The sequence below is a fragment of the Urocampus carinirostris genome, chromosome 18 (genome assembly GCF_059441175.1).
Source record: "Urocampus carinirostris isolate Australia breed hairy pipefish chromosome 18, RoL_Ucar_1.0, whole genome shotgun sequence".
Lineage (NCBI taxonomy): Eukaryota > Metazoa > Chordata > Actinopteri > Syngnathiformes > Syngnathidae > Urocampus > Urocampus carinirostris.
In genome coordinates, this window is record NC_142366.1 from 28141211 (window position 1) to 28166935 (window position 25725).

Here is a 25725-nt window from a genome sequence, read left to right on the forward strand (position 1 = left end):
GGGTAAAGTCTGTACTGTATTAGATTATGTTTTGAAATGTTGCTGAATTTTGGGGGGTTTGCTAAATAGATAATTTTTCCTTAAAGAGGTGAAAAAAACAGTAAATTAGATATTTAGATACTATATTCATCCCCATAGGGAAATTAACACTTCCAGCAGTATCCTTGTGGTGAAAAATAAAATAACAAAATAAACATATAGAATACAAAAATACCCAATATAACGTTTTGCTATAGAGTAGTTAAATAGTGCTACGGAAAATACACGCTGTAATAAAAATAGGGTCATATGCAAATGTGGGCTTTTACTCCCCCGGGTGGAGTTTAAAGAGCCTCATGGTATGAGGAAGAAATGATCTCCTTAGTCTGTCCATGGAACAAGACTGTGACAGCAGTATTAAGAGCTAAAGCAAAAATCTGCTCAAAATATTCTTGGATAAGAATACTTAACATATGCAAATTTCTTTAAGTGTGTGTTGGTATGAAATGTCAGGCAAATGTAACGCAAGCTTTGGAACCGCCTTGATGTTGTGCTGTTGCTATACCCTAATCATTTGAACTTGCACTCCATCTTGGAAGAAAGCCCAGATCTGCGGCGACAGCTCCTCCCAGGCCTTCCCCATCGTCTTGATCCTTTGCAGTTCTTCAAATGTACTGTTGGCCTATGAGAAAATATGTACATCAACCACAAGCTACACTTTCCACAGGTGTGTTTTGATGCAAATGTATTTCCGACATGTGGAACACAGCCAAAATGTCACGCTATCCTCAACATGACTTTCCCACAGCGCTCTCCCAAAACAAGCTTTGCAATGACAACACACGCGCTCTCACACAAAGAAATTCTTTGAGCTTCCGACAGCCAACCAGCGTGCTACGAGCACAACCTGCGCTTGAATGTCAAACATTTAAACTTATCGTCGGCATCCTGAATGTGTCAATACAGTGCTTTGTGTGTGCCGCGAATGCCGCTGCACTATTTTAGCGCTCACTCATGTGCAACGGGGGGTGGACTTGCTCAAGAGTACACCCAATTAAACGCCTTCCTCTTCTGTGCGTCTGATTTCGGGTGACAATGGGGACAATGAGGCCGGGGTGACAATGGAGGCCGTTGGGCCCGTTCTTTCAAGCAGATCTTAGACGGGTTCCCACAATGTTCCCCAAAGCAGAAGAAGCACAAGTACAAGATATTAAATGTGAGTCCTACGCGGAGCCCTGCTCAACACATTAACCAGTTGCCATGACACAGTGCTGAGCTGTTAAAATCAAAGGCATGAGGAAACATTCAGCACGTACAGTTTGTACGTACTTTATGAGGCTTGAAACTTAAACCAATGAGGCTAGTCTTGTCAGGCCCCTGATATAATCCCACTTAAAGTAAATTCCTCTATTATACCATTTACGTAAGAGGAAACCATTCATCAATTGTATTTGTTACCCTGTTGCGTAACAGCATTGATGTGGATTTCTCAGCCCTATTCAAGTATTTATTTGTATTATTCTTTCCTAATATACAATTAGATTAGTGTTTTCCTCTTGAAGTTCAGTATAAAAATAGCATCGTCTTAATCCTGGTAAGAAACCATATTTGGATACTGTTGTGTTCAAGTGCATTCCTTGTAGAAATACATCACAATTAGCAAAAAAGTAAATAACCATAAAAAGTGGTAATTAACTATATATTTAATTTAATCTCAATATGCTTTGGCTGCAATATTTCAGTTAGAAAAATGTAAAAAATAACTAATCATCCCTCCAAGTTCAGTTCTATTGTTGCACTAGTTAAAAACAGAACTAATTCTCTGTATTATTCATTCAGGATTCATACACCTATTTCATGGCCAAATTAAAGCACTTTTGAATTTCTTTCAAAGCTAGTTTTTCATTTTTTTTTCAGTACCATTAATAGTAAAAATCCGATGTAATAATGTAATTTGTAAATCTGTGATTTAAATATGTGATTTATAATCTTGCGTGTGCGTTTATCAATACGTACAAGAAAATTGTGAAGACATTAGTTCTTGAGACATATTTCTCCCTATATTAGGAGTTGGGTAAAAAATGTAATGTATATCTTACAAAATAAGTTTTTCCAATTACAACTTACCACTGGGAAAGCCCAATTTAATTGCATGTGGTGCCCCTATGACCCAGGTGGTTAAAAGATCCGTGAACCATAATAATAAATGACCATAATTGATACGTAATCCTTGCACTTAAACACATTTCGTAGTGCCCGAATCAGGTGCAGCATACACCTGTAGGGCGTGATGACGCTTAATAGGACAATGCCATACAAACTAATGCCAGCTGCCATCAATCACAAGGGAAGAAACAGTGAAATGATAAAGCAAAGCCAGCAGAGAGTAGTGTCAGCGTACTTTTTTAGCAGACTTGTTGAGAATCATAGCAACAATTTTAAGCATGTACAAGCATTCCCCCAAAATTATAACACTTTGAAATTCTTGAATACATAACGTTAAAACTTAAACATTTCAAGCAAAAAACAAGTTCATTATACTAGATCAATAATTCTGTAACAAATTTTAAATTGCGTCTACAAGAATGAGTAAAAAAATCTACTATATCAGATCTGGCTCATTTTCATTCTTTGTTTAACTCCAAAAAGAAGTTACCACCAGAAAAAATAAAATTTGAAAAATGATTAGCATTTAAAACATTGTTTTGTTATCTTTTTTGCAGTGTAATCAAAATACGCATTTACTAGATAAGTGTTGGAACATTTTGCAGCATCTGAGGGTTGGATTTTCTTTGGATGGTTAAGAACTAATAAGGGCATGCGTACTGTTTTTGGTGCAAGTTGGCCGTTTCTTGGTGCAATTAGAATTCCAAAGAGGGGGAAGAGAAAAACAACAAGGAAGGTTAGGGGGCCACTAAAGGTCGGCATGCGTGATCACACGTATTTTTTAAGGACTAACGGTGCTTACTTAAAGCCTTGGCGCCAGTCGACTGCGTGACAGTCAGCGCGGTCGACTGGCTTGTGTTCCCCCATTGCAAGCAAGCCACCCATGACCACTGCCACCCCCTGCGGGGCTTTGACCACCTCGTATCTACATCTTGATACAAAGGCCGGGACAAGACGTGAGGAAAGCTGATCCCCTTTTGAGGAGGAAAAGAAACGTTCCCTGCAGTGTGCTAGGTTTACTCAATAGAAATCAAAGAAGGAAAGGGAGGTGCAGGAAAAAAACAACTTACATTCCTAATGATCATTCTGACAGCTGGTGAGTCAGGGGCATAGAGGATCTTTCCCATCAACATGGGCTTGAGGGAATTCCATACGATCCTGGTGGCGGGGTTGGATTCCAGCTCGCTCATCAGGTCGTTGCAGAAAGGAGCTGTGTGGCAACATTTTGCATTCCAAAGGTATTAGAAAGCAAAGTGTCAATCACACCATTGACACAGTTTATGCAAATATGCTTCATGAAAACACGTCAGTATCATAAAATACGGGTTAGCATGTCTGCCTCACTGACTAGTGCCGTTGTCGTAAGCGCGATGGCCTCGTCTCCTGCCACTGCTGATTCCAAGAAAAGCTTTGTAGTTGTTGTCCTCGTACCAGTTGAAAGAGGCAACTCTGGAGAAAGCCCCTTCAGTGTAGCCGCAGACGAGACTGGAAGCAGCGGCCATCACCTGCCTGAAGGATGGCAGGCTCTGGAACAGCGGCGTCATGACTTGGAACAACTCCCGCGTGCTGCTTCTCTGAAACAACTGCCAGGAGGTTCAAAGGTTCAGAGTAGAAAATATGGCTTGCCAAAAAATGTCTGAGTAGGTCAAAAAAAGTCTTCAGGCCACTTCTATCAAAATGTATTATTTTCAAGGATAAATGACAACAAAATGCTCCCTCTGGCCACCAGAGGACAATAAAGGAATACCGTCAGCTTTAGTAGGCCCAGCCTAGTAGTTTGAGCTGATGTAGTCTACTTTTATTGCTCAAGAAATGCTAAAACCTTCATTTTGTATTTTTTTATTCATTTCAACCAGTATAACACTAAGGCAAACATTTATTTTTTTCATAGCCTCTACTTGAGTTTGTAATGCGTGGTGAGTGGGTTTATGTGTAAAACTACATTCACTCAATTTTGAAATAAAACCATTTAACACATTCAATGCCAAAAATGAAAAAAAATCCCATTGTTTGTAAAATAATGTGTTATGCTTAGAAAAGACCCCTTGTCACTGAAAATTATATATAATATGTAGAGTAGGCTACTAAATAAAGCTGAATGATAAAGCATAATATAAACAACTATCTACTGTATATCCATCTATCTATCTATCTATCTATCTACCTTGGTCATATCCCTCAAGAGGGGTGACCGACAGCAAGACAAACACATACAATAACAAAGGAAATAAAGGGGAGAAAAAGCAAAAAAACACACACAAAAACTTTTGGACCATGGCCAACCCAATTGCCCAAACACCCAAATAAGTTAGGCACCTCGGCACCTAAGTTGGTCATGCTTTCGTCCCTCCAGATGAAATGGGACACCAGAAAGCAGCCATGTCACTCGGGTCAGGGTGACACAACACACTCTTTTGTTCAACAGCAGGGCCCGACAGCTTTCGCTGGTTTACCCCTGCCGCATCTTACGGGTGCCCAGCCCATCCTTAAGAACGCGTCCACAATCCCACTATCCTTTCACAATACCTCTCCACTCCTTTCTATCACCAACAAGAGCTCTAGCTACCATTATATTTAGACCTCTTTCCTGCAGTGCACTCATAACACCATCCATCCACATCAATCGCGGCCTTCCTCTTGGTCTTCTTCCATTTACTACTGCTCTGCAGATCCTCTTCAACATTCGCTACTCATCCATCCTCTCCATGTGTCCAAACCAACCGAGTACTCTCTTATCAACACGCTTGCTCAGTTCCACGACTACTCCAGTTTTGTCTCACACAATTTCATTTCTCAATTTCATTACTGAAATAAAAACTACAGTAAGCAGACAATTGTCATTTTTCCTTACTTTTAAATGCTTTAATTACTTTTAAATAGATTTGTCAAATTTTCTTAGGGGAGGGGGCGTAAGGTGACCATATTTGGCCATGCTCACTCTCAGCATTAGTTTATGTTTTTATGTCATGTTTTGATTAATGTATCAAACAATACCTTCAATAAACATTACTTACTTACTATAAAGTAAAGAAACCACACAACAGAAAATTGTGACGATAAATAAACATAACATATACTGTGGTATGATTATGTGTGTTAGTTGTAGCTGATGGCTAAGCCAAATTTAATCTCCAAATTATTAATCTCTTGTTTATGACACAAAATTTGACCTGTTTATTTAGCTTTGCTTCCAGTTACAATCCTGATTCTAATGATGTACTCACTGTTTGTTTTGGATGCAAAGGCCCCTTATCTTGATTTAACCTTCCTCATATTCACTCTGACAGCAAAGACCCTTCCCCTGACCCTCCACCACATCTGTGTTTGCATAAAAACCCAGGCAAACGGAAGCAACCGTTTTCCTGCCCGACTAAAAATAGAAAGCAGTGAACTTTTGAATGGGGCTCAACAATGATGCACCAGCGCACTCTTACCTCTCGCAGTTTTCCTGAGGCGGCAGACACCACCTGCACCCAAAAGTGAATGTTGATGCCTTCTGAGTTACTGTCCAAAACACGAGGAAGCTTGAGGAAAGGACACAGACAAAATAACATGTTACATAAATGTGCATTTGCAGATTATATTTGGGTTATTTATAGTCATTTAAAATTGTTTGTAGCATAAAAGACACTAACAAGACACTACCATTTCAAATTAAGATTATTACATACACTGGAACGGTGTCTTAACAAGACCCCCTTTCTCTTCTTTTTCCGTTTTCTTTAAGATTATTAAATAATTAAGGGTCTTGCTTTGTTTTAACCTTTCTAAATACAATAGTTTCAGCAGGGAAGAAGATAACGCTATTTTTAGTGAACACATTCGTCAGTTAGGAAGAAATGCTTGTTTTCATCAAAGATGACCTTCATTTTTGGCATAGACAAAGATGCTAGTTTTCAGCATTGAAAATGGAAACATTTGGTCTAGTGTCTAATGAGGATGGCACTCGTTTTGAGTTTATAAGAAGACGTACATGGTTTCAGGGTTCGAAGATAACATTTGTTTTTAGCAAAGAACTCGATGCAAGTTTTCAAGGTGGATGAAAACGATGAATGGATTTAAAACGCCAGTTTCCGGCACAGAAACAGACGATACTCATTTTCACCAAAGAAGTCGATGCTAATTGTTGTGTAGAAGAAGATACTCCTGCACAAAAGCTTAGCATTAGAGTAAATAATTTAGACTGGATTTTTTTTTTTTTACATAAAACCCATGTTTAAATGCTTTTTATTTTGAGCATGTTCAGCAGTATTACGAATCATACGGCTGGAATGGATTGTGTAACGACAAACGATATGTTACTGAGAAAAAAATGGCAGTCAAGGCATTGGCGTCAATCGATCGAAAATGAAACTCCCTGTCCTGTAATTCATTCTCCTGTCTTTCACCGAAAATGTTAAGTACTTTTAGATATTTGGAGGCCGAGTTGACTCTCCTCTTTTTCTCGTCACCAGACTGACCCAGGAAGATCCGTTTTGGCTGCTGAACCCATGTTTTGGAACAAATCGCTTGAGATCTTGCACACAACGGGCTAAAGGTGCAGGAAGCAGGACGAGGCCAAGACAAAGAGTTAATAAACAACCTTCCTTTGGGAGCTATCTTAATCTTAGTGTGCAAATCAAGGCAAAAAATGAGTCAAACTAAGGGCATGGGTGTAAAGTAGCAGTCTTGAATTCAGACTGGGAATTAAGGAAGATGACGGAAGTCTCCATCTGTCGGCACCTGCAGGCTTTTTCGTTACCATCTACGACCTTTAATCATTAAAGAGGGAGTGTTGTTTTCTTTTAAGCTAATTAGAGAAAAGGGTGAGCCTGACAGCTCGGCTAATGCGGTTTCGCTGGTTTTGTGCGCTTCGGGAACTGAAGTATGTAAGCCCTGCGACAAGACTTTTGTTCTTGCAGTTCGAGGATGGGTTTCTTAGAAAAATGTTCATGTTATGGCACAATTAACCATTGTTAGCTGGTCAATTTTGACCCAGGGTCTAACTTGGTCCTGACCGCCAAAAATAAATGAGTATCACACAAGATACAGTAGTTAATACAATATCCTAACCAACATGATATGCAACTAAAAATATATATTCCATATATTTTGATTTTTTGACCCCAAGACACATCAGATATTACAATTTTTAACCTTAAAACAGGTCACAAAAAGAGGGTCAAATGTTTAAGGTTAAATACTTGCTACATTTTGGAAACTCTTGAAACTTGTTAATTAAATCTGGAATTCAGACTAGAATCTAATATGAACCTCTGCACTAGCTGGATTTGTTTGAACTTACGCCTCCCATTTCCACGATGGCCTCTTTAATAATGACAAAAGATGGTATGAACTTTTCTACTTAACCTTAAAGTAAAATGTCAGGTGAACGAATCAAATTAAAAGAATGGTAATTATTTACTCTCACACAAAAAAATTAGGTGTGATCCTCCTTTTTAAAAAACTTGGCCATTGTCCTGCCAAAATCTTTTTTTTGTTGACCAAGTATGAACGGAAATAGGGTTCATCTCAACACAGCTTAATGAGGGCTCGCTCTATTCACAAGCCCTGAGAAACGATGCTGCTGGCTTAATAAATGATTTAATAATGGCGGTTATATAAACTGTCGCACAATAGTTGAATTCATGCTTTGTGGTGAACATGGTAATCTGTCTCCCGATTCCTTACAAATGAGAAGTTTTGGGACTTAGCTCTAGTTAAAAGTTAAATTAGAAATTTTCACTTCAGTGTTTACCCATAATATAGGAAGATTCATAGTTTAACTTGTCCCACCAGAGTCTCTAAAACTAGTTTCATTAAAATTATATATATATATATATATATATATATATATATTTAAAATATCAAAACAACAAAATAACTATGTATTTGCGCTACAAATCTTTTTTTGACAACTGGGTAAAGTGTGATATTGACAAGCGTCGCATTTTCCGCAATTTATTATTTTTCTTCTCTCGGACACCGGGGAAAAAAAAAAAGGTTTATCAACGAGAATTCCGCATGAAAAAACCTGCCGAGGGCCTTGTCACACTGCTGGCATTTTCAACAGAGTTTAAAACTGCTGTGCTGCAATTGCAAACAATTGGAAAAAATTATCTCGGAGTTAAAAGAAATAAGAAAATCGCTTTGGTTGGCACGGGTCCTTACTGTGTCTAAAAAGTTGTTACAATTACCTAATGTAAACCATCAAAGAAGAGCCAGCCACTGGTCATAGCAGTGATCACAAAAGCAGCTGTAATACTGTAATTTACCCGATCATCAATGAGTATTAGATTTTTTCAATTTAAATGTTAATTTGGTCTGTTTGCTCGCCATACGATACCTTAAAATGGTACAGCATTGGCATCAGAATGACACTTGTTATTTTTAGTTTAATTAGATAACAAACTGATTTTTTTCTTTTGCATTAAGCTACTGTCTCTTAAGATGATTTGTGGGTGTGATTAGTGTATTTATGATTCAATAGTTTACAAGGGTACACATTCATCATAGAAATAGCTTCTTGGATCGGCTTTTAAAATGCACTGAATCTATCTATATACCAAAGCCATATCCCCCAAGTGGGAGGTAGTTTGAGTCAGGAACACACTCACATTCACCAAACACTCATTCTCCTTCGCCTTCCCAACCTGACACCGAACATTAAGCCCACAGCAAAGTAAAGGGTGACATTTATGTTTTAAAATGTAAATGTACTTTTTTTTCCCTGCGGAACATGCGTTCGGAATGCCCAACACAGTCCACCGACCAGAATCTCCGAATATTTTAAGGGAAACACTGCACTGACCACTCGGAAAAGCTTGAAAAAGTCGACATTGGCGTAGAACTTGTCCTCGATGATCTGCAGCTGCCGAGCGGTGAGGCTACACATGGCATCACGGATGGCCAAGAGTCCCCTGTGGTCAGGCAAAACTAGGAATCGCTCCAATAGGTTTACACTGCACGCGATGTCCTTTAAATGCAGGTTTGGAACCCCAAAGGCAAACTGGGGGGAAAGAAACATGATTGTCAAATTGTCTCAATTTTTTCTGTAACTTCCTGAGATAACATCTTCCGTTGCATTCTGACGTACATGTTCAGAATATTAGACAAGGAAAAAGAAATTTGACTACGTTTTTTTAAATTGCTAGACTGATCCGTCATAGTTTTCTTTGGTGTTTGTGTCCTTTTTTTTTGGTTTAAACTGTAATTTCAATTTTCTGTTTTACAACGAAACACGCATTCCTAGTTTTTAGTTAAAATCAGTATATAACATTTTGTTCAACTTTTTTTCAGCTCAAACTAAGCACTGTAAGGGAGAAATGTTGAATATCAACATAAAATTAATATTGTATTCATTTTATGTACTTCAACGTCCAATTCATCAGATACACAAGAGAGTTGTTTCATCGAGCATTTTTGTGTTTATTTATATCTTTCAGTATGAATTTCCACTAACTCCATTCTCCATCCAATGTTTTGCGATTTTGGACAGTGAAATTTTACGACCAATCAATCATTGCACAGTAATACCTCGTGTATAATGCACAACCAAACTTTTGATATTTTTCTTAGGGAAAAAAAGCACTTTATACATCAATACGGTATATTTTTAGTTTTCATTTTATTAGACTATAAATTCTGAATTCCCTGTTTAATTACAAAGGAGAAGGACGATTTGAGATGAGTCAGCGGACCAGCGTCTGACCTGAAGCATGTCAACCCCTGCATTTACCAGCTGGTAGAGATGGGAAGCTGCGTCGTGGCCGTCATAGACTTTCTGGACTAGTTTACAGGCTGGGGGGCGTCGTTGCTGTCATGCACTTTCCGGACATTTTCAACATCTTACCTAGTGTTTACTATTCTGTGTACAGTAATGCTAATTGTAATTCACCCTGGTCAATCCTGGAAGGGGGATTACCACATGTGAGGTCCTTTCTTAAGGTTTCTCTTTTTTCCTCACGCTGAGGTTTTTGAGTTGTTCCTTGCCCGCATGCTGGTTTAAGATCAGGTAATTGTGCAATTGTGTCATTGTAATTCTGTGTAGTCCTTTGAGACATTTTTGTGATTAAGGGCTATATAAATAAATGTGACTTGACTTGACATGAATATATAATTCTTATTTATGGTTAAGCTTGACATTTGCAAACGATGTCAGTGACGACTGTGGGGTTTTTCTTACAGATATTTTACTTTGAACACAAAATGCCTTTTCCCCCCGAAAATATATGGAGTTATGTACATTATCTACTAGTTTTAGGTACGATTAGATTTTTATAACATGTTTTTCTCGTTCTAATGTAATTTGGCTTAATGCTAGCAGCTCCACAATGCAAAAACTGTCCATTTAAAAAATTGAAGAAAAAGAACCATCAAAAGTCAAAAGAATTAATAACAGAACAAAACATGATTTCGGAATGCAAAAAACAGGAAAAAAAAACCTGCAGAAGCTGACTATTTTTGACCAAGAATTTTGTTATCATGATTACCTGTTCAGGTCTGATTTGGGCGCCGACAAGATAATCAACCACCGATTGAGTTAGTGGAACATCTCTCAGAAGGAATGACGTTAAGGTCTCATCATCCTTGAGGATCGTCTCTACCGTCACCCCTCGGCCTGTAAAGAACGTGAAGTGTTTTCTCCTTCCCTTTCTCACCTTTTACGTATTTATATTTCTACAAGTAAACTTTCAAAATAAATTTTTAAAGTGGTGTCACAAGTAAACACACATTGTCCGAAGAGTCCCAGAATATTGAAAGACCCTCCCACGTGATGCTATTGAGCACTCGAAATCCAAGTTCAAACCTAGATTAACCTGTTTGGTGAAGAAGCGGCATCCGCGTGGACGGCCGTGACTCAGGAGGTAAGGGCAGGCCGTCCGCCTAATCCCACGTTTGGCTCTCGGGCCATGGCTCACTCGTGGCGTCTTGTGCTATTACAACACTGTGAACTTATAGTAGTGATAACCCTGTACAAGTGTTGCGATTGGACAAATATTTTGAAGGAATTCCCAAAGACATTGTTTTTTAATTATGCACAAAACAGTCAGTGTTCTTTACCCCAATTATGCAACTATGTTGTCAAATATTCTATGTGCCAATGGACTTGAAAAATTTAGTCACGCAGTTAACTCATCTGGCTTGTTTGCTGTAGAACTGTCACGTCATTTAAGTAACACTTTCAAAATGGTGAATCCCATTAACACAACATGTGAGGCAGCTCCAAAACTGACAGCAATTGTCAAAAGTTTCTCGGGCCCTGATTTTATGGCCGATTAGGATGAAAGAATGTCCCTGACAGATATGTCTTGAGAAAACAACAGTTTTAGTGCCAGAGAAATAGATATACAGCAGCATCAATTCAAACAATTAGTTGAGGCAAGTGACGAGTACGAGGCGGAACTTGACATTCGCTGTGTTCTTGATGAATTTCCATTTTTCGGCCAGCAAAAAAGACTATTACCGAGAGTCGTACCATTAATGCATCCACCTGCGACACAATACCTCAGCATTCTCCTCAAAACTACCAAAACTCCTTGTCGACTAATAAACAAGTAAAACAAAATGTCGAGTGGCTTGCAAGCGTGTTTGTGTTACTCCAATGACATCAAACCACAGGATGACAAAAACAAGCTGTCCTTAAAATGCATTATCTCGGAAAAATTGAATATACCGATCGAATAAATATAGTATTCATGCAAAAACATGTGCTATTTCTTCACATTATGCATGGTTAAGAATTTGGTATTACCTTTAACATGGCAGCTGTGCTAAACACTAAGATACCATGCAGCCAGGAAACCAAAAAAGGAAAGCAACATACATCACTAGCTTTCTAGGTATTCAATGTTCTCTCCCAGAGGCTGATGGGAACAGATTTGTTTGGGGTCTGTTGAATATTACGTCATGAGAGTGTTCTGACATAACCATCGCAAGAGGGAAACTCCTTAGTCTCATCTCATTGGTGACATTTCTACTAAAAATATACACACAGAAGTGCATGGTGTACATTATGTTGATATAAAACAGCATTATTGGCAGAGTGTCCCAAGGGATGGCAACTAGGGCTTTATTGTGCCTCATGAGGACACTGGTCTGGGCACGTGGAGCTTGTTCCCACCAAATAAACACTGGGCCACCAGTGAAAGTAATCGGCTTACATTACACATCTTTCTTGAAGCCATGTGAGGTAATCCAGTTATAGAGTAGATTTACAGAATGCACAACAAAGTGTGAGTGTCTGTGAAGCTAAATCAAGTTGTAAACTGTATAATTGCAATCAAACAAATAGGAAAAATGAAATGTAACATAACTAAATAAAAAGGTAATGCAATAAATATTTGCTGTTATTGCTTCAAGTCTTGAATTCAGGACACTGAAACCTAACTTCATTAGATACATTCCAAATATTCAAATAACTACTTTCAAAATGGTTTCCTTACTACGCCATAAATGAAACACTGTGCTTATCCCATAAAATATTTTTTAGGTATAAAAGAATAAATATTATTGGCAAAGTATGAGATACCCTGTAAAAACTAATCCCTGCCTTTGGAAAAAAAATAGTGCTAAATGTATGTATAACTTTTCCTATATTTTTACTAGTTTTTTTTATAGTAGAATGAAAAACCAAAACCTAAAAAAATATAGCTAAATAGTCTAGTGTAGCAGAACCTTTTTCTCATTTTAACCATTATTTTTAATAAGATCAGAAAACACTCAAATAAAATAATGAAAAATATTTACCTTTCCAAATAATGTTATTTATTTAAATTCTATTAGAAAAATTAAAAATAAAGCAAAATCAGGAAAACAATATTTAAAATTGAAAAAATGATCTGCTTTAGGGTAACAAATTTTTGCCACTAATCTCTCGTCACAACCACAAAAATGTGAAAAAAGAACATAAAACCGAATGGAAAATCTGGCAGTCCACTAAGTAAAACCTCAGGTTTCTGAGATGGAAAATTGAGCCGCTTTACCTAATATTCTGCTAGTTAAAGCTTTCTGGAGCTCATTTAAGCATGAATTATATGTTTATTCACAAGAGTCCACACTTATATCCAAAGTGTGCACAACAGTTTGGAGAACTCACCTGAAACCTTATAAGGACGCATACGCAACGTGTCCATAAAGTCACTCATGGCTCTCACTTCATTCCAAAATCGTCCCATGGGCAAAAGCTTTGGATCACTAAAAAGAAGCTCCTGGGCATCAGAGTAGAAACGGGCCAATCTGGGGAACAAGTTGGCATTCCACATTTATCATTTCAAAAGTGTATTACACAACTGGTGTTTTGGTTTGTTTTAAGGATTAGATTTCAAGTTTAGCACACAGATGAGGCTAAAGCTCACATTGAGTTGTTGTAGTTGGACACCAAGCCAGGTGATTCACCACGGGTGGGGTACTGAAAGCAAGGGTTGTTGGCGTTACAGAAGATTCCCTGAATCCACGGTAGGACCCCTGCGGAGGGCATGGCCTTGTTGGGGAAGTGACCTGAGAGAAAAACAGATCAAATCAACATACATGAAAAAAACAACAGCTCACCAAGAAAAACAATCTTTGGAAGGACAAGTTCAGCTTACACTCGTGCTGGCGGTAAAGCGGGTTCACCCCCCGAAGCCACACTAGCCCCATGAACAAAATAACAGGCCACAGGATTTCCATGAAGAAACGCACCTGGTTGAAAGGTTGTGAAAGTTATTGTGGTTTCTTGGGTAAGAAGACAAAATAATGTGGCATTTTGTGTTTTACAGTACTGAGCGAGAATCCAAAATAATTGCACTGACAACATCCTTTTACTGGGTAGTCACAAGGAAATGTACAATATTTCCCAGATTCACACTTTATACAGAATTACCAGGCCCTAAACATTGGTGTTTGTTGAAAAAACAAATCCAATGTGGCATAAAAGCAAAAAGAAATAGGTATCGGCTCATATTTGCATAATCAAGCAAGGTTTTGGTAATAATAATGGCTGCTTTAAGAGAGGGAAACGTTGAGGGTGGCAAACAGGGGATACAAAGGAGAGATGTCTGATACATTTTTTTCAGACCCCCAGAATCTCAAAATTGGGGTATTTTGTCATGAATGTTTGTTCTTAAATAGCAATTTACGATTCCTTATTTCCGGTTCCGGATTGGGAATTACTGCTAGAAGGCAGTCTATATTTGTATCTCCTCCTATCAAGAGTAATGATACATTTAAAAAAAGCCCGGTATCAGCATTAATAAAAAGCCATCACATCAAAAACAAATACAATACTTGTTTTCATAGATCTTAAAGGACAGTAATTTTCGGCTGAAAACGAAGATGCTCTGGTCATGGTGAAGCTTTCGGAAAAGCCATGCTTACAATTTTGGGTTTTGTGACAACAACAAAAATCACCAAAAGCATTTGGAAAGTTGTTAGTTAGCAAGATGTTGCCAAATTGGTAACACTGCAAGTGACACTAAAAAAACACATTATTATCCTGTCTGATTTTAGAATTCATATAAGCTTTTTTGTCATAATGTGCTTTCATATAATTGTCCAGCCGACTTGGTAAGGGAGGTTTTTTACACACACAGCCAAGTAAAGAGAAGCTTCTTTTTTTTTCTCAAATGTTCAAACTTTTGCACTTGGGCACAAGGTTGCTTCTTAAGAGTATTACGCAGACACCATTCATTGAAATTTTCTAGAAAATGAGTTGTCTAACTTTTATGAAATATAATTATAGTTTCGCATTTATTATAATAATGTTTGGATTTTCGTTTTCAAATAGCGCTGAATTTTCACACTATAAATATAATCAATACAATTAGTATTTAATTTTTTACTGTGCTGAGCAACTGCAGATTCAGAGTGAGGCTCGCAATACTCTTGCCTCTTGGCAGAGGGCAATAGTGGGACTAGGAATTCTGATTAGGGGCACATCCCAGCCCCAAACAATACAATTAGTGATGATATTAGCAAGCTAACAGCATGTAAAGCAATATAGTATTTTTTAATCTTGTTACGTGGACTTTTTTTCACAATGGAGGACTACCTTTCCAGTGATAATTTTATTCAAAAAGGAGCATCCCATGGACTTTATTAAACATAATAAAACAATAAAACATGTTTTTATTCCTCATGCGACGGTTAATAAATTGCTTTCTTGCCCTGCCATCAAATGATGAATAATGTGGGTTTAATTTATCTTTAAACCTACTATGCCTCACCAGACACGAAAGCAGTACCTCACTCGTAATATGTTTTGTGTTTTTTTTTAGAATTGTACATCAAACTTGTAGCCCTACACGCTAATCAGTCAAAAAAAACGGAGCTCTCTCAGCTTCAGAAAGGATGGTAACCCCTGATGTATAGCATACCTCTCAAAATACTGTATATTTTCCTCATATTATACAAGTTTTTGATCACTTAAATGTTGTACGTCGTATAACAATTTTTGCAAAGCATTTTTTCTTAAATGCACTGCTACCTATAATAAGGAACACTCAATTTAATGCAAGTGAGGAAAAAACTAAAAGACGCTGAAATAATGTGTTTTTTTTGGGGGGTGAATTAGATGAACTTGTCTGCACAGGTCATCTTTTTTTTAATCTACATAGTTTGTTCAGCTGTGAGTAAATAGGTGCCATGTTGTGTTTGTAAGGTTTAATATCACTTTATGAAGGTAAAAGAAATCTGTAAGCCCCAATGTGTAATATCTGACAACTACATGGTACTGTGATGTCTGGCACGAGAGGGCAAGTGATAAACTTATATGAATCTATTCATGAGTGGCTCTGAGTCAAAATAGGACTTGTGCAATTTGTTATACATGCAAGACTGAGACAACACTGACGTGCAAAGGCTTCGGTCCAGTTAATGTAGGACACAATTTTAACTACTGTCACACCAGCAGACCCCGTTTTCGGCTGTTAATCGCTAAATAATCATTGATATGGAAGCTCATTAAACAATGTAGGTTCACTGTTCAGAACGTAAATAATGAAAGCTTACAGAAAAAACTTTAAGCCAAAACAAATGTTTTACTTAGTCAAGTCAAGTCATTTTTATTTGTATACCCCTTAATCACAAAGAGTCTCAAAGGGCTGCACAGGTTATTACACAGACTATTTTTCAGACTATTATTACATCATCTCCTGATCTGGAACCAACATGAGGGCAAGGAAAAACTCAAAAACCTCAACATGAGGAAAATGAAGAAACCTTGAGAAGGGACTGCACATTCTATTCTATTCAACATTCTATTCTATTATATTAAATTCTATTCCGTCGCATGAGGAATTAGAAGCCACAGCAAAGCACATAGAGCAATTTGATTGGGTGGGCGGTAGGAATGGGTGGAGTTGTACACAGGACACGCGCACTCCTTCAACTTTGCCCAGCGCCGTCTGCACTGAGGGTAAATATGTTGGTATCCTCGTTTACAGAATTTTTTGACATTTTTACAAAATAACTCTGCTTACACCTTTTTTTGAAACCATTATTTAGGAGAAAAATGACAGGCGAAATGAGCCTCAACACTTAAGTCAGTAATTTTCAACCACTGTGCCGCGACACACTAGAGCGCCTTTAGAGATCGTCAGGTGTGACGTGAGAAATTATCCAATGTCACTTTAAAATTTTATAAAACATTTATGAATCGTTTTCTGCAAATATGTAATTGTCAAGTGTATGTGCTGTAAAACCTGGGGGTATTATGAATTATATTGTAATTAAACATACTGTTCAGGGTCATTTTATAACATTTTTGGTTAGTGGTGTGCCACAAAATTTTCCCAATTTAAAAACCATGCCCTGGCTCAAAAAAGGCTGAAAAAACACCGCCTTAAGTAAACTTAAAACTGCAGGAGTTGGATTTTAAGTGGTACATTTATCTTGCTTTGGGACACCGGCTCTGGAATAGTCATTGTTTCATAGATTTTATGAAACCATCAAACATTACACAGTGAAATAAAATGCGCTGAAGAATTAGCTTTTGTCTGGAGAGCGGGTTTGCCGTTTTTTTTTATTGAATTTTGCCTTAAAATATATGGTGTTGGTTTCTCAAAGAAAATATATATCTTTGCATTTATGGCTCCTGGGTTAAAAAGGTTCTCAGCCCCTGCGAAAGATCATGGCGGTAGCATGCCAGAAGAACATGAGGCCGATCCAAAATGGAATTCCATGGTGAAAAAAAATTACAAATTTCTCGACCTATGATTTTATTTTTTTATTTAATTATTTTTTTTAAGGGCAGCACGGCGTCGCAGTGGTTAGCGCGTGTGCGGCATAGTTCTGAGGTCACAAAATCAAACCTCCTGCGTGGAGTTTGCATGTTCTCCCTGTGCTTGCATGGGTTTCCTCCGGGCACTTTGGTTTCCTCCCACATTCCAAAAACATCCATGTAAGGTTAAATGGCCGGTCCAAATTGTCCCTAGGTGAGAATGAGCTAGCGAGTTGTCTGTCCCTGTGTGCCCTGCGACTGGCTGGCAACCAGGTTAGGATGTCCCCTGCCCACTGCCCGAACATAGCTGGGATGGGCTCCAGCACCCCCGTGACCCTACTGAGGATAAGCGGTGCAGATAATGGATGGATGGATGGGGTTTTTTAATAAATAAATAAATTATAACATTGGTATGATAGGTCATGTATTTTTCCCCATTATTTAAATGAGGTTTTTATTTGGTTTTGTTTTGTTTACCAAAAGCTTTTGTAGAACAACTAGGAGGCACTAAATAATACAGACATACATATACTTTTTGTGGACAATATCTCTGTATTATTTGTGATTGCAACATCCTTTGCTGTCTGGTAATCCTGGAAGGGGGATGCCACATGTGCAGTCCCCTCTCAAGGGGCGGCAGTAGCTCAGGAGGTAGAGCGCTCGTCTTGGGACCAAGGGATCCCAGTTCGAATCCCGACTCGTCCGTGTTACATGTCGAAGTGTCCTTGGGTAAGACACTGAACCCCTAATACCCCCAATTAGCAGGTTAGCGCCTTACATGGCAGCAAGGCCGCTATTGGGAAATGTGGAGCACATTGTAAAGCGCTTTGGGAAGTCATTGACTTGAAAAGCGCTATATAAATGCAGATCATTTCATTTTTTTCATTTCATTTTCATTTCATTTCAAGGTGTCTTCATTTTCCTCATGTTGAGGTTTTTGAGTTTTTCCTTGCCCTCATGTTGGTTCCAGATCAGGGGATGGTGTAATAATAGTCTGAAAAAATAGTCTGTGTAACAACCTGTGAAGCCCTTTGAGACTCTTTGTGATTAAGGGCTATACAAATAAAAATGACTTGACTTGACCCTCCCTTTAACATGAAGAGCATTTGGATGAGGTTGACAGGTATGATGTACCAGCTGTATTTTCCTTTTCTTTTTTAAAAATCAACTGGCTATGATTCTGTTATCGTTTCCTTCGTCAGTCAATAAGCACATTTATTTCAGTATACCTGTCAACAGCCGTAAATTGTAAATGGCCTGCATTTATATACAGGGTTGCTTCAACTGGATTACTTTCAATTACTTTTGGATTACTCCAATACCAAATATGCTAATAATAGACAAAAGAAACTAAATATGAATAAAATGACTTAATTTTGTGCAGGCTTGGGGAGTAACAGAATACATGGAACGGCAAAAGTGATGTTGGCAAGCTGTTTGGATTTATTTTCATTTTGTTTCTGTCGCATTTTATGTTAGTTTTGCCGGAGATCAGAGATCAAAGCCAGGAGAGAAAGCTTACCAAGTGTTGTGTCATCATTTTATTCATAGTTAGTTTCTTCTGTCTTTTATTAGCATATTTGGTATTGGAGTAATCCAAAAGCAATTGAAAGTAATCCGGTTAAAGTAACCCTACCCAACCCTGTTTATATAGCACTTTTCAAGTCAATGAAGACCTCCCAAAGCGCTTTACAATGTGCTTCACACTGACCCATTCACACACACACACACCGTAACAAAACACTAGCAAGTGTGGAAATGATGGTTAAAAGAATGTTACCCTTTGCCTCCTGCGTACGGTCCAGTTCTTCCACAACAGGAGTCTGATCTGCGTTCCTGCCCCCATGGCTCCTCCGTTTCAGCCCTAAAAGGGCCTGCGTCAAGCCAAATGTACGCCGATTCAACAGGTCTCACTCACAAAACTCAAACTGACATTTTGGGATTTAATTTTGACTTCTCATTAGCGTTAGCATGATAGCTAGCATACGACAATAAACAAACACCTACCTCAGACGGATAATATCCCCTGTGGTTGGTCGCTAATGAACACCGCGTAACCCGGCATAGTCCAGTGAATGTTCAGCGAGATTGCTAACGCAGCTATTCTCTAGCCCCTTGTGAATAGTTAAGCAGATTGATTTAATCTCCTTTCGAAGCGCAACGAGACAGCCGACACCTTGTATTCATGCGTGGAGGGCGTCATCGCTCCAACCACCTGCTCCATTAATCCCGTCACTCGTTAATTCACCTGGTGGAATGAATGGTTTTACGTACAGCTGTAAAAACATGTTACCGCGGTGTTTTTGTTAGAAACCGGAGTCAAGTTATATTACGTTAAAACTACACATAAAAACAATACAATAGTTTCCAAATATTCCGTGAAAAATAATAATTACGACTCAAATACATCCTTTTCCTCATTTTAAGCGGCGGCCATTTTGCGATATACCGTCGACTAAAAATGGCGTAGCTCCAATAACAACCTTCGACCAATCACAGCTCTGCTTTAGAATTCAGGGTGAGTCGTGATTAGTCAATTTCCGAGCAGTTGTTATTTTTGGTCGGCAACAAGTAACAAAATGGTGGCATTTTGGAATTTCATTACCAGGGTTGGGTAGGGTTACTTTAATTGGATTACTTTCAATTACTTTTGGATTACTCCAATACCAAATATGCTAACAAAAAGACAAAAGAAACTAAATATGAATAAAATGATGACTCACAACACGTGGTAAGCTTTCTCTCCTGGCTTTGATCTCCGGCAAAACTAACATCAGATGCGACAGAAAGAAAATGAAAATAAATCCAAAAAGCTTGCCAACATCATTTTTGCCGTTCCATGTATTCCGTTACTCCCCAAGCCTGCACAAAATTGAGTCTTTTTATTCACATTTAGTTTATTTTGTCTTTTATTAGCATAGTTGGTATTGGAGTAATCCAAAAGTAATTGAAAGTAATCCAGTTAAAGCAACCCTACCCAACCCTGTTCATTACGATAATGAGTTTGGGCTCCACAGGTTATTAACGTGTAAGGAAAAATAAATCATGTTTACTTTCATAAATGATGAAGTAAAAACAGAATTGTAGATAAATATCAAGCCATCTATCTAATTTACTACTCATACCTGTCAACCTCAGCCCCTTGCTCTCCTTATTAATGATTGCAATTCCCCTTGTAGAGCGATATAAAACCTTACAAACTATATAGAATGCCGCAATAAGATTAGCAATCTATGAGGATGTTGTCGTCTGTTACGAGTCACGAAATAATTTGTATAGAGCCGAAATGGGCATACAAAAAACAAGTAAAAAAAGAGAAAAAAATTCCCGGACAAAAATTGGTAAATGACGTACACAATTTGAAATGATCAAAAACCGATAAAAGACAGGGAAAACAAAAGTTGACAGGTATACTTTTCAACCGAGAGACATTGTTTATTATTTGACCATTAGAGGTCGCTGTATTATGTAGCACAAGCACGTCCAAACTTTTTCGAACGAAGAGCTAGTTTTTGTTACAAATTAGCGCAAAGGGCACCCAGTTCGATATGAATTTTTAAAAATAACTTATCATGTTATTATCATGTTGTTACTATGTTATTACCAGGTTAATTTTTGGACGTAGGGCTAAATCGACTCAGTCAGCCACTGAAAAAAGTTGTTTTGCGAAAAAAGTCACAATGACCCAGAACTGCTATCCTATTTTTAGAACAGGTCTACGGGCACATCGGCTGTCCTTAGGGGATACCATTTTGATCATTGAGACCCCAGATGGAGTGAAACCGTAGACAAGTGCTAAAAATCACAAGAAGGAATACAAACTACGAGGACTCAAGTGGCCAAACCGCCTCATTTTTAAACATTCTTTACCAGCCGTTCACAAGGATTTGTTTTTTATTATTATTTTTTGGGGGCTTAACGTAGCAGCAAGATAGCGGTATCAGCTCTCTTTAGGTGAGGCTCACGTAATGTAAAATTAATGCAAATGTCTTAACCTATTTTTTAAAAAAAGCACAAATACTATAGTTCATGTATTTTTGCTTATTATTTAAATAAATGAGGATTTCTTTCACCAGAAGGAGGCGTTAAATCATACACACTGTCCTTTTAAGTTTTGGGGCAACATAAAATTAATAAATAAATATTTGATGTTCTACTGACAAATTCCCAAAATTTGGGGAAATAGTCTTTTAGGAATCAAAAACTCAAAATACATTAAATTCAAAACAACAGAATCATGGACAATTCATTACATCCTCTTCACAGCATCATCTCCAAACAGAAGAGCAGCTTCAGCGACAGACTGTTCTCACAGTCTTGTTCCACGGACAGACTGAGGAGATCATTTCTTCCTCATGCCATGAGGCTCTTTAACTCCACCCGGGGGAGTAAAAGCCCACATGAAACCCCACCCCCATATTTGCATATTACCCTATTTTCATTACAGTGTGTATTTTCCGTAGCACTATTTAAATACTCAACACGTTATATTGGGTATTTTTGTATTCTATATCTTTTATTTTTCAACACAAGGATACTGCTGGAAGTGTGAATTTCCCTACGGGGATGAATAAAGTATCTAAAACAACCCCAAGAATGGAGTAGAGTTTTTAAAAAAAGAAAAGAAAAACGTGGTTGAAAGTTGCAAGATGTTTTAATAAGTTACAAATAATGCCTTTTGGGATGTACCTATCTTTTTTTACATTCCAAGTCACCGTAAAAACATGTAGCATTCCAAATGTTAAAGTAGCTCATGTTTCTCACCATCAATGTGAGGCTTTGACCTACTTCTGATGTAAAAATTTCGTTTTTTTTCCAGAAAAAGTTTTAAAGAATACATTTCCAACCGTATAAAACAATGTCGATGTGGTGCACTTGAATTGATCGATCGAGAAAAGATAAAACCCTTTTTCCTTGTGTAACAGTATAAAAGAATGATGGTTAACAGCTCATGGTGGCGCACCCATTTGTTCTTTTCAGCGTCGTGGCAAGTCTCGAATTTATCTTGTCACACATCTGTTTTTTGGTATATTAACAGTGATTCTTTCGAATATTTACATAAAATGCAATTGCACAACTTAAGAAGAATTATAAATAGTCCAACTTGGTGCCAGTGTAATGATCGCAGTATAATAAGAGGTGACTTTTCTCTAAAAACAAACCCTTTTAAGTGCATGGTTTGCATTTTGGGAAGGAAAAGGGATCTTCTTCCTTCCTCATCTTTAGTCTTTTTTTTGTTTTTATCAAGAACAGCAACACTGGATCTCTAGTGTTCCGATCATCACACGAAATGAGCTTCTCGATGCTCGACCCCTTGCAGGTGCCTGGATCTCAGTCTTTGGTAGACTGGTATGGCCGGGTTCAAATTTGTGTCCTCTAGACTGGGGCTGTGGGACGGGGAGGCGGCTGCAGGCTCGGCCTCGGCATCCTCATCGAGAGGTTCATCCACGGACACCTCGATCTCGGACTCCTCGTCTTCGTCCTCCTCCTCGTTGTCGACGCTGCTAGCTAACGTGCCGTGTGGTTTGGTTTTACTCCCCGAAGGAGGCTTGTAGAAGGTTCCGGGTGGCGGTTGAAGGGTTCTGGAAGCTCGGTAACCCGCCGAAACGATGTTGTATTTGGTGACGTTTTCCTCCCTTCTTAGCATCCTGCCGACTCGCGAGGAGGTTGGCATCGGCATGCTAGAAGGCGTGTTGAGATTGGAGTTCTCAGAAGCAAAGCTTGAGCTTGAGAGTGGTGCGTCTTCCGTACTGAAGGAAGTTCTTGAAGAAACATCGTGATGCTTGTATTGTTTGTCCCAGGTTCTTCGCAGGGTTTGGGTGTCTATAAACGTGCTACGGTAGTGAGTGCCTGCTCGCAATTTGGTCATCTCGGTCTCATCCACTTCCTCGATGGACTGAATAATGTGGTCTCCCTCGTGCGAGCTCGACCGGGCGGGGTTCTTGTCATCCCCGTCTTGGCTGTGGCTCCGTTCGACCGGCATGCTGGCCGGCCGGGAGGAGAACTTGTGGCGGTGAGGTCGGAGGTGCACCTTGGTAATGGGGGTGACATGTGGTGAGCGAGTGAGGCTTCGCTCGTTGGATTTTAGGACCTCGCTGACTCCATTGAAGACTCCTGAATCCACATGGTCTCCTTTAAAAACAGGGAGAAGATATCATATAATGAATACTTTTTGAAGATTTGAAGATTTTTGAAATGGACAAACAATACAGTAATCCCCCGGTTATCGCGGTTATCGGGGACCTAAACCACCTGCGAAAAGTGAAAATCCTCGAAGTAGCGACGCACATTCAAAAATGCTTTAAAAAAAAAAAAACATTATTTTATTTTATTATCATTTTTTAGACCCGGTTAATGGGGACCAAAACCACCCGCGAAAAGTGAAAATCCGCGAAGTAGCGACGCCCCTTCAAAAATGCTTAAAAAAAAATTGTTTTTTTTCTTTTTTTTTTAAAAATTATTTTATTTTATTATTATTGCATTAAGTAATGTGTCACTTACTTTGTTTTTGAGTATGTGTTTGTCTTGCTGTCTCTCGAGGGATATCACCAGGGTGGATAGATAGATCGAATAATTTAATAACTCATGTATTTTTTGCAAATATTGTCTTGAAATGAATGTATTTTTTACCACTAAACACTAAAATGTATTTTAAAATGTAATTCATTATATTAAACAAATGAAATACAATTAAACTATATGGTCCTTACATTTTATGTAGTTTTAAAACATTATATTTTAATCAATCAACTTAATTATAGTCAAAAAAATTTAATCTATTAAGTCTCATCTCATCTCATCAGCTGCACCGCTTATCCTCAGTAGGGTCGCGGGGGTGCTGGATCATCGGGCAGTGGGAAGGGGACACCCTGAACTGGTTGCCAGCCAATCGCAGGGCACACAGGGACAGACAACTCGCTCGCTCATTCACACCTAGGGACAATTTGGACCGGCCAATCCACCTGAAATGCATGTCTTTGGAATGTGGGAGGAAACTGACGCAAGCACGGGGAGAACATACAAACTCCACACAGTAAGTCCGGAGGCTGGATTTGAACCCACACAGGAGGTTCCCAGGACCTTCGATCTGTGCCGCACATGCGCTAACCACTGTGTCACCGTGCTGCCCATTTATTAAGTCATAAAATTTAATTAATGAATCCCAGTCTAAAAATATTGATAAGTATACCAAGATTTGAAAAAAATACATGTTGATGAGAAGAGAAGAGCTCAGCATTAGCCTAGCATTTCTTCCTTGTCACTGTATCGAACGCAGCGTTTTAGGACATTTATGGACATCGGTGAGGCTTTGATCGTATTTGAGAATTTCCAAGTCAAACATGAATTAATCAAAGCCTATCATTGTAAAGATACCAACCATGTTCAATATCTTTTTCCTCTAGGTCAGCTGGAGGTAGTAGCCCTGAGTCCTTGTATTCAGGCAGCAGGTGATACGGAGGGGTGGAGGAATGTCTCTTAAAGTCCTTTGGGCTCAACTGTAATGAGTATTAGAAAATACAGATGAGTGGCACAGCAAAGATTGAAATCCCAGATAAATATTCAAATTAAATTCTTGCTCTACCTCCTGGATGTCGCCCACAGATTTTGAATGCCTGCTGAGAAGCTGATCTTTTTCCAGGTTTGGATGACGCGTATCAGGTAAAGCTTGAGCGCAAACTTCCGTGGGGGAGTTGCCCGCCTGGGGACTGAGGGGTGTGTCGAAGATCATCTGGTAATGTCTGATCAGGAGCTCCACGATGAGCGCCTGGTAGGGGTAATCCGCCGCGGAGGAGAGGGACACATCCGAGTCCGCCTGCCTTGGCTTGATGAGTGTTGGGCCGAAGATGATTCCCAAGTTTCTTGCAGGCATTTTGTTTTCCTCTGATCGTTCTGTCACCCTGATGAAAGATATATCACATGATTATATTTTCAGCATTGTGAGGCACACTGGATTATTAGGCACACACATGATAAATGGTCTTTTGTCATATTTGGGATATTTGCCATGTTTTTCCCCCTACAGAAAACAGAATTTTCCATTATCAAAAATGATTGGAAAAGTGCTAGGAGTCACTGTTGGTGACAGTCTCTCCGCTTCTTCACTTCAATAACCAACCGGTTTAATATAGTACGTAAAAGAGCTTGTATGCGATCTTGTTGAAAGACTTTTTGTTTCTGTCTTTTGCAGCGTTATTGATACACAGATGAAGAATTAGAAAGACTGTTTGACACCCTTGCCTTGCCTAAAGTGTCTGCCCCCTCACTACCAAGACGTGGGTTCGAATCCCTTTTTCAAATGTATGCAATTTGGCCCAGCGATGATTATGATTGACCAATCATTGTTTAAATACGGAAGTATACCGTAAAACCCTGTGTAATAACTCACAGCTATAAATAGATAG

General features: G+C 38.7%; 2 protein-coding genes across 5 annotated transcripts in view; both read right to left on the reverse strand.

The window, feature by feature from the left end:
- The window catches only part of abca4a (ATP binding cassette subfamily A member 4a), a 41789-nt gene extending 22087 nt beyond the window's left edge, over positions 1-19702 (reverse strand). The window contains exons 1-11 of one of the 2 annotated variants that reach the window (XM_088322526.1): positions 19331-19702; positions 19104-19197; positions 13713-13806; positions 13482-13623; positions 13223-13362; positions 10617-10744; positions 8936-9133; positions 5580-5669; positions 3494-3728; positions 3216-3355; positions 545-661 (exon numbers count right to left, since the gene is read on the reverse strand). In XM_088322526.1, the coding sequence (XP_088178652.1) occupies positions 545-661; positions 3216-3355; positions 3494-3728; positions 5580-5669; positions 8936-9133; positions 10617-10744; positions 13223-13362; positions 13482-13623; positions 13713-13806; positions 19104-19169 (1350 nt within the window). In that variant the 5' untranslated portion in view covers positions 19170-19197; positions 19331-19702. The remainder of the gene's footprint in view (positions 1-544; positions 662-3215; positions 3356-3493; positions 3729-5579; positions 5670-8935; positions 9134-10616; positions 10745-13222; positions 13363-13481; positions 13624-13712; positions 13807-19103; positions 19198-19330) is intronic. The other variant, XM_088322527.1, reaches the window with a different exon arrangement.
- Positions 19703-21958: 2256 nt separating this feature from the next.
- The window catches only part of arhgap29a (Rho GTPase activating protein 29a), a 66211-nt gene continuing 62444 nt past the window's right edge, over positions 21959-25725 (reverse strand). For all 3 annotated transcript variants that reach the window (XM_088322532.1, XM_088322531.1, XM_088322533.1), the window contains 3 exons: positions 24906-25221; positions 24702-24819; positions 21959-23455 (listed from right to left, as the gene is read on the reverse strand). In XM_088322532.1, coding sequence (XP_088178658.1) covers positions 22605-23455; positions 24702-24819; positions 24906-25221 — 1285 coding nt within the window. In that variant the 3' untranslated portion in view covers positions 21959-22604. The remainder of the gene's footprint in view (positions 23456-24701; positions 24820-24905; positions 25222-25725) is intronic.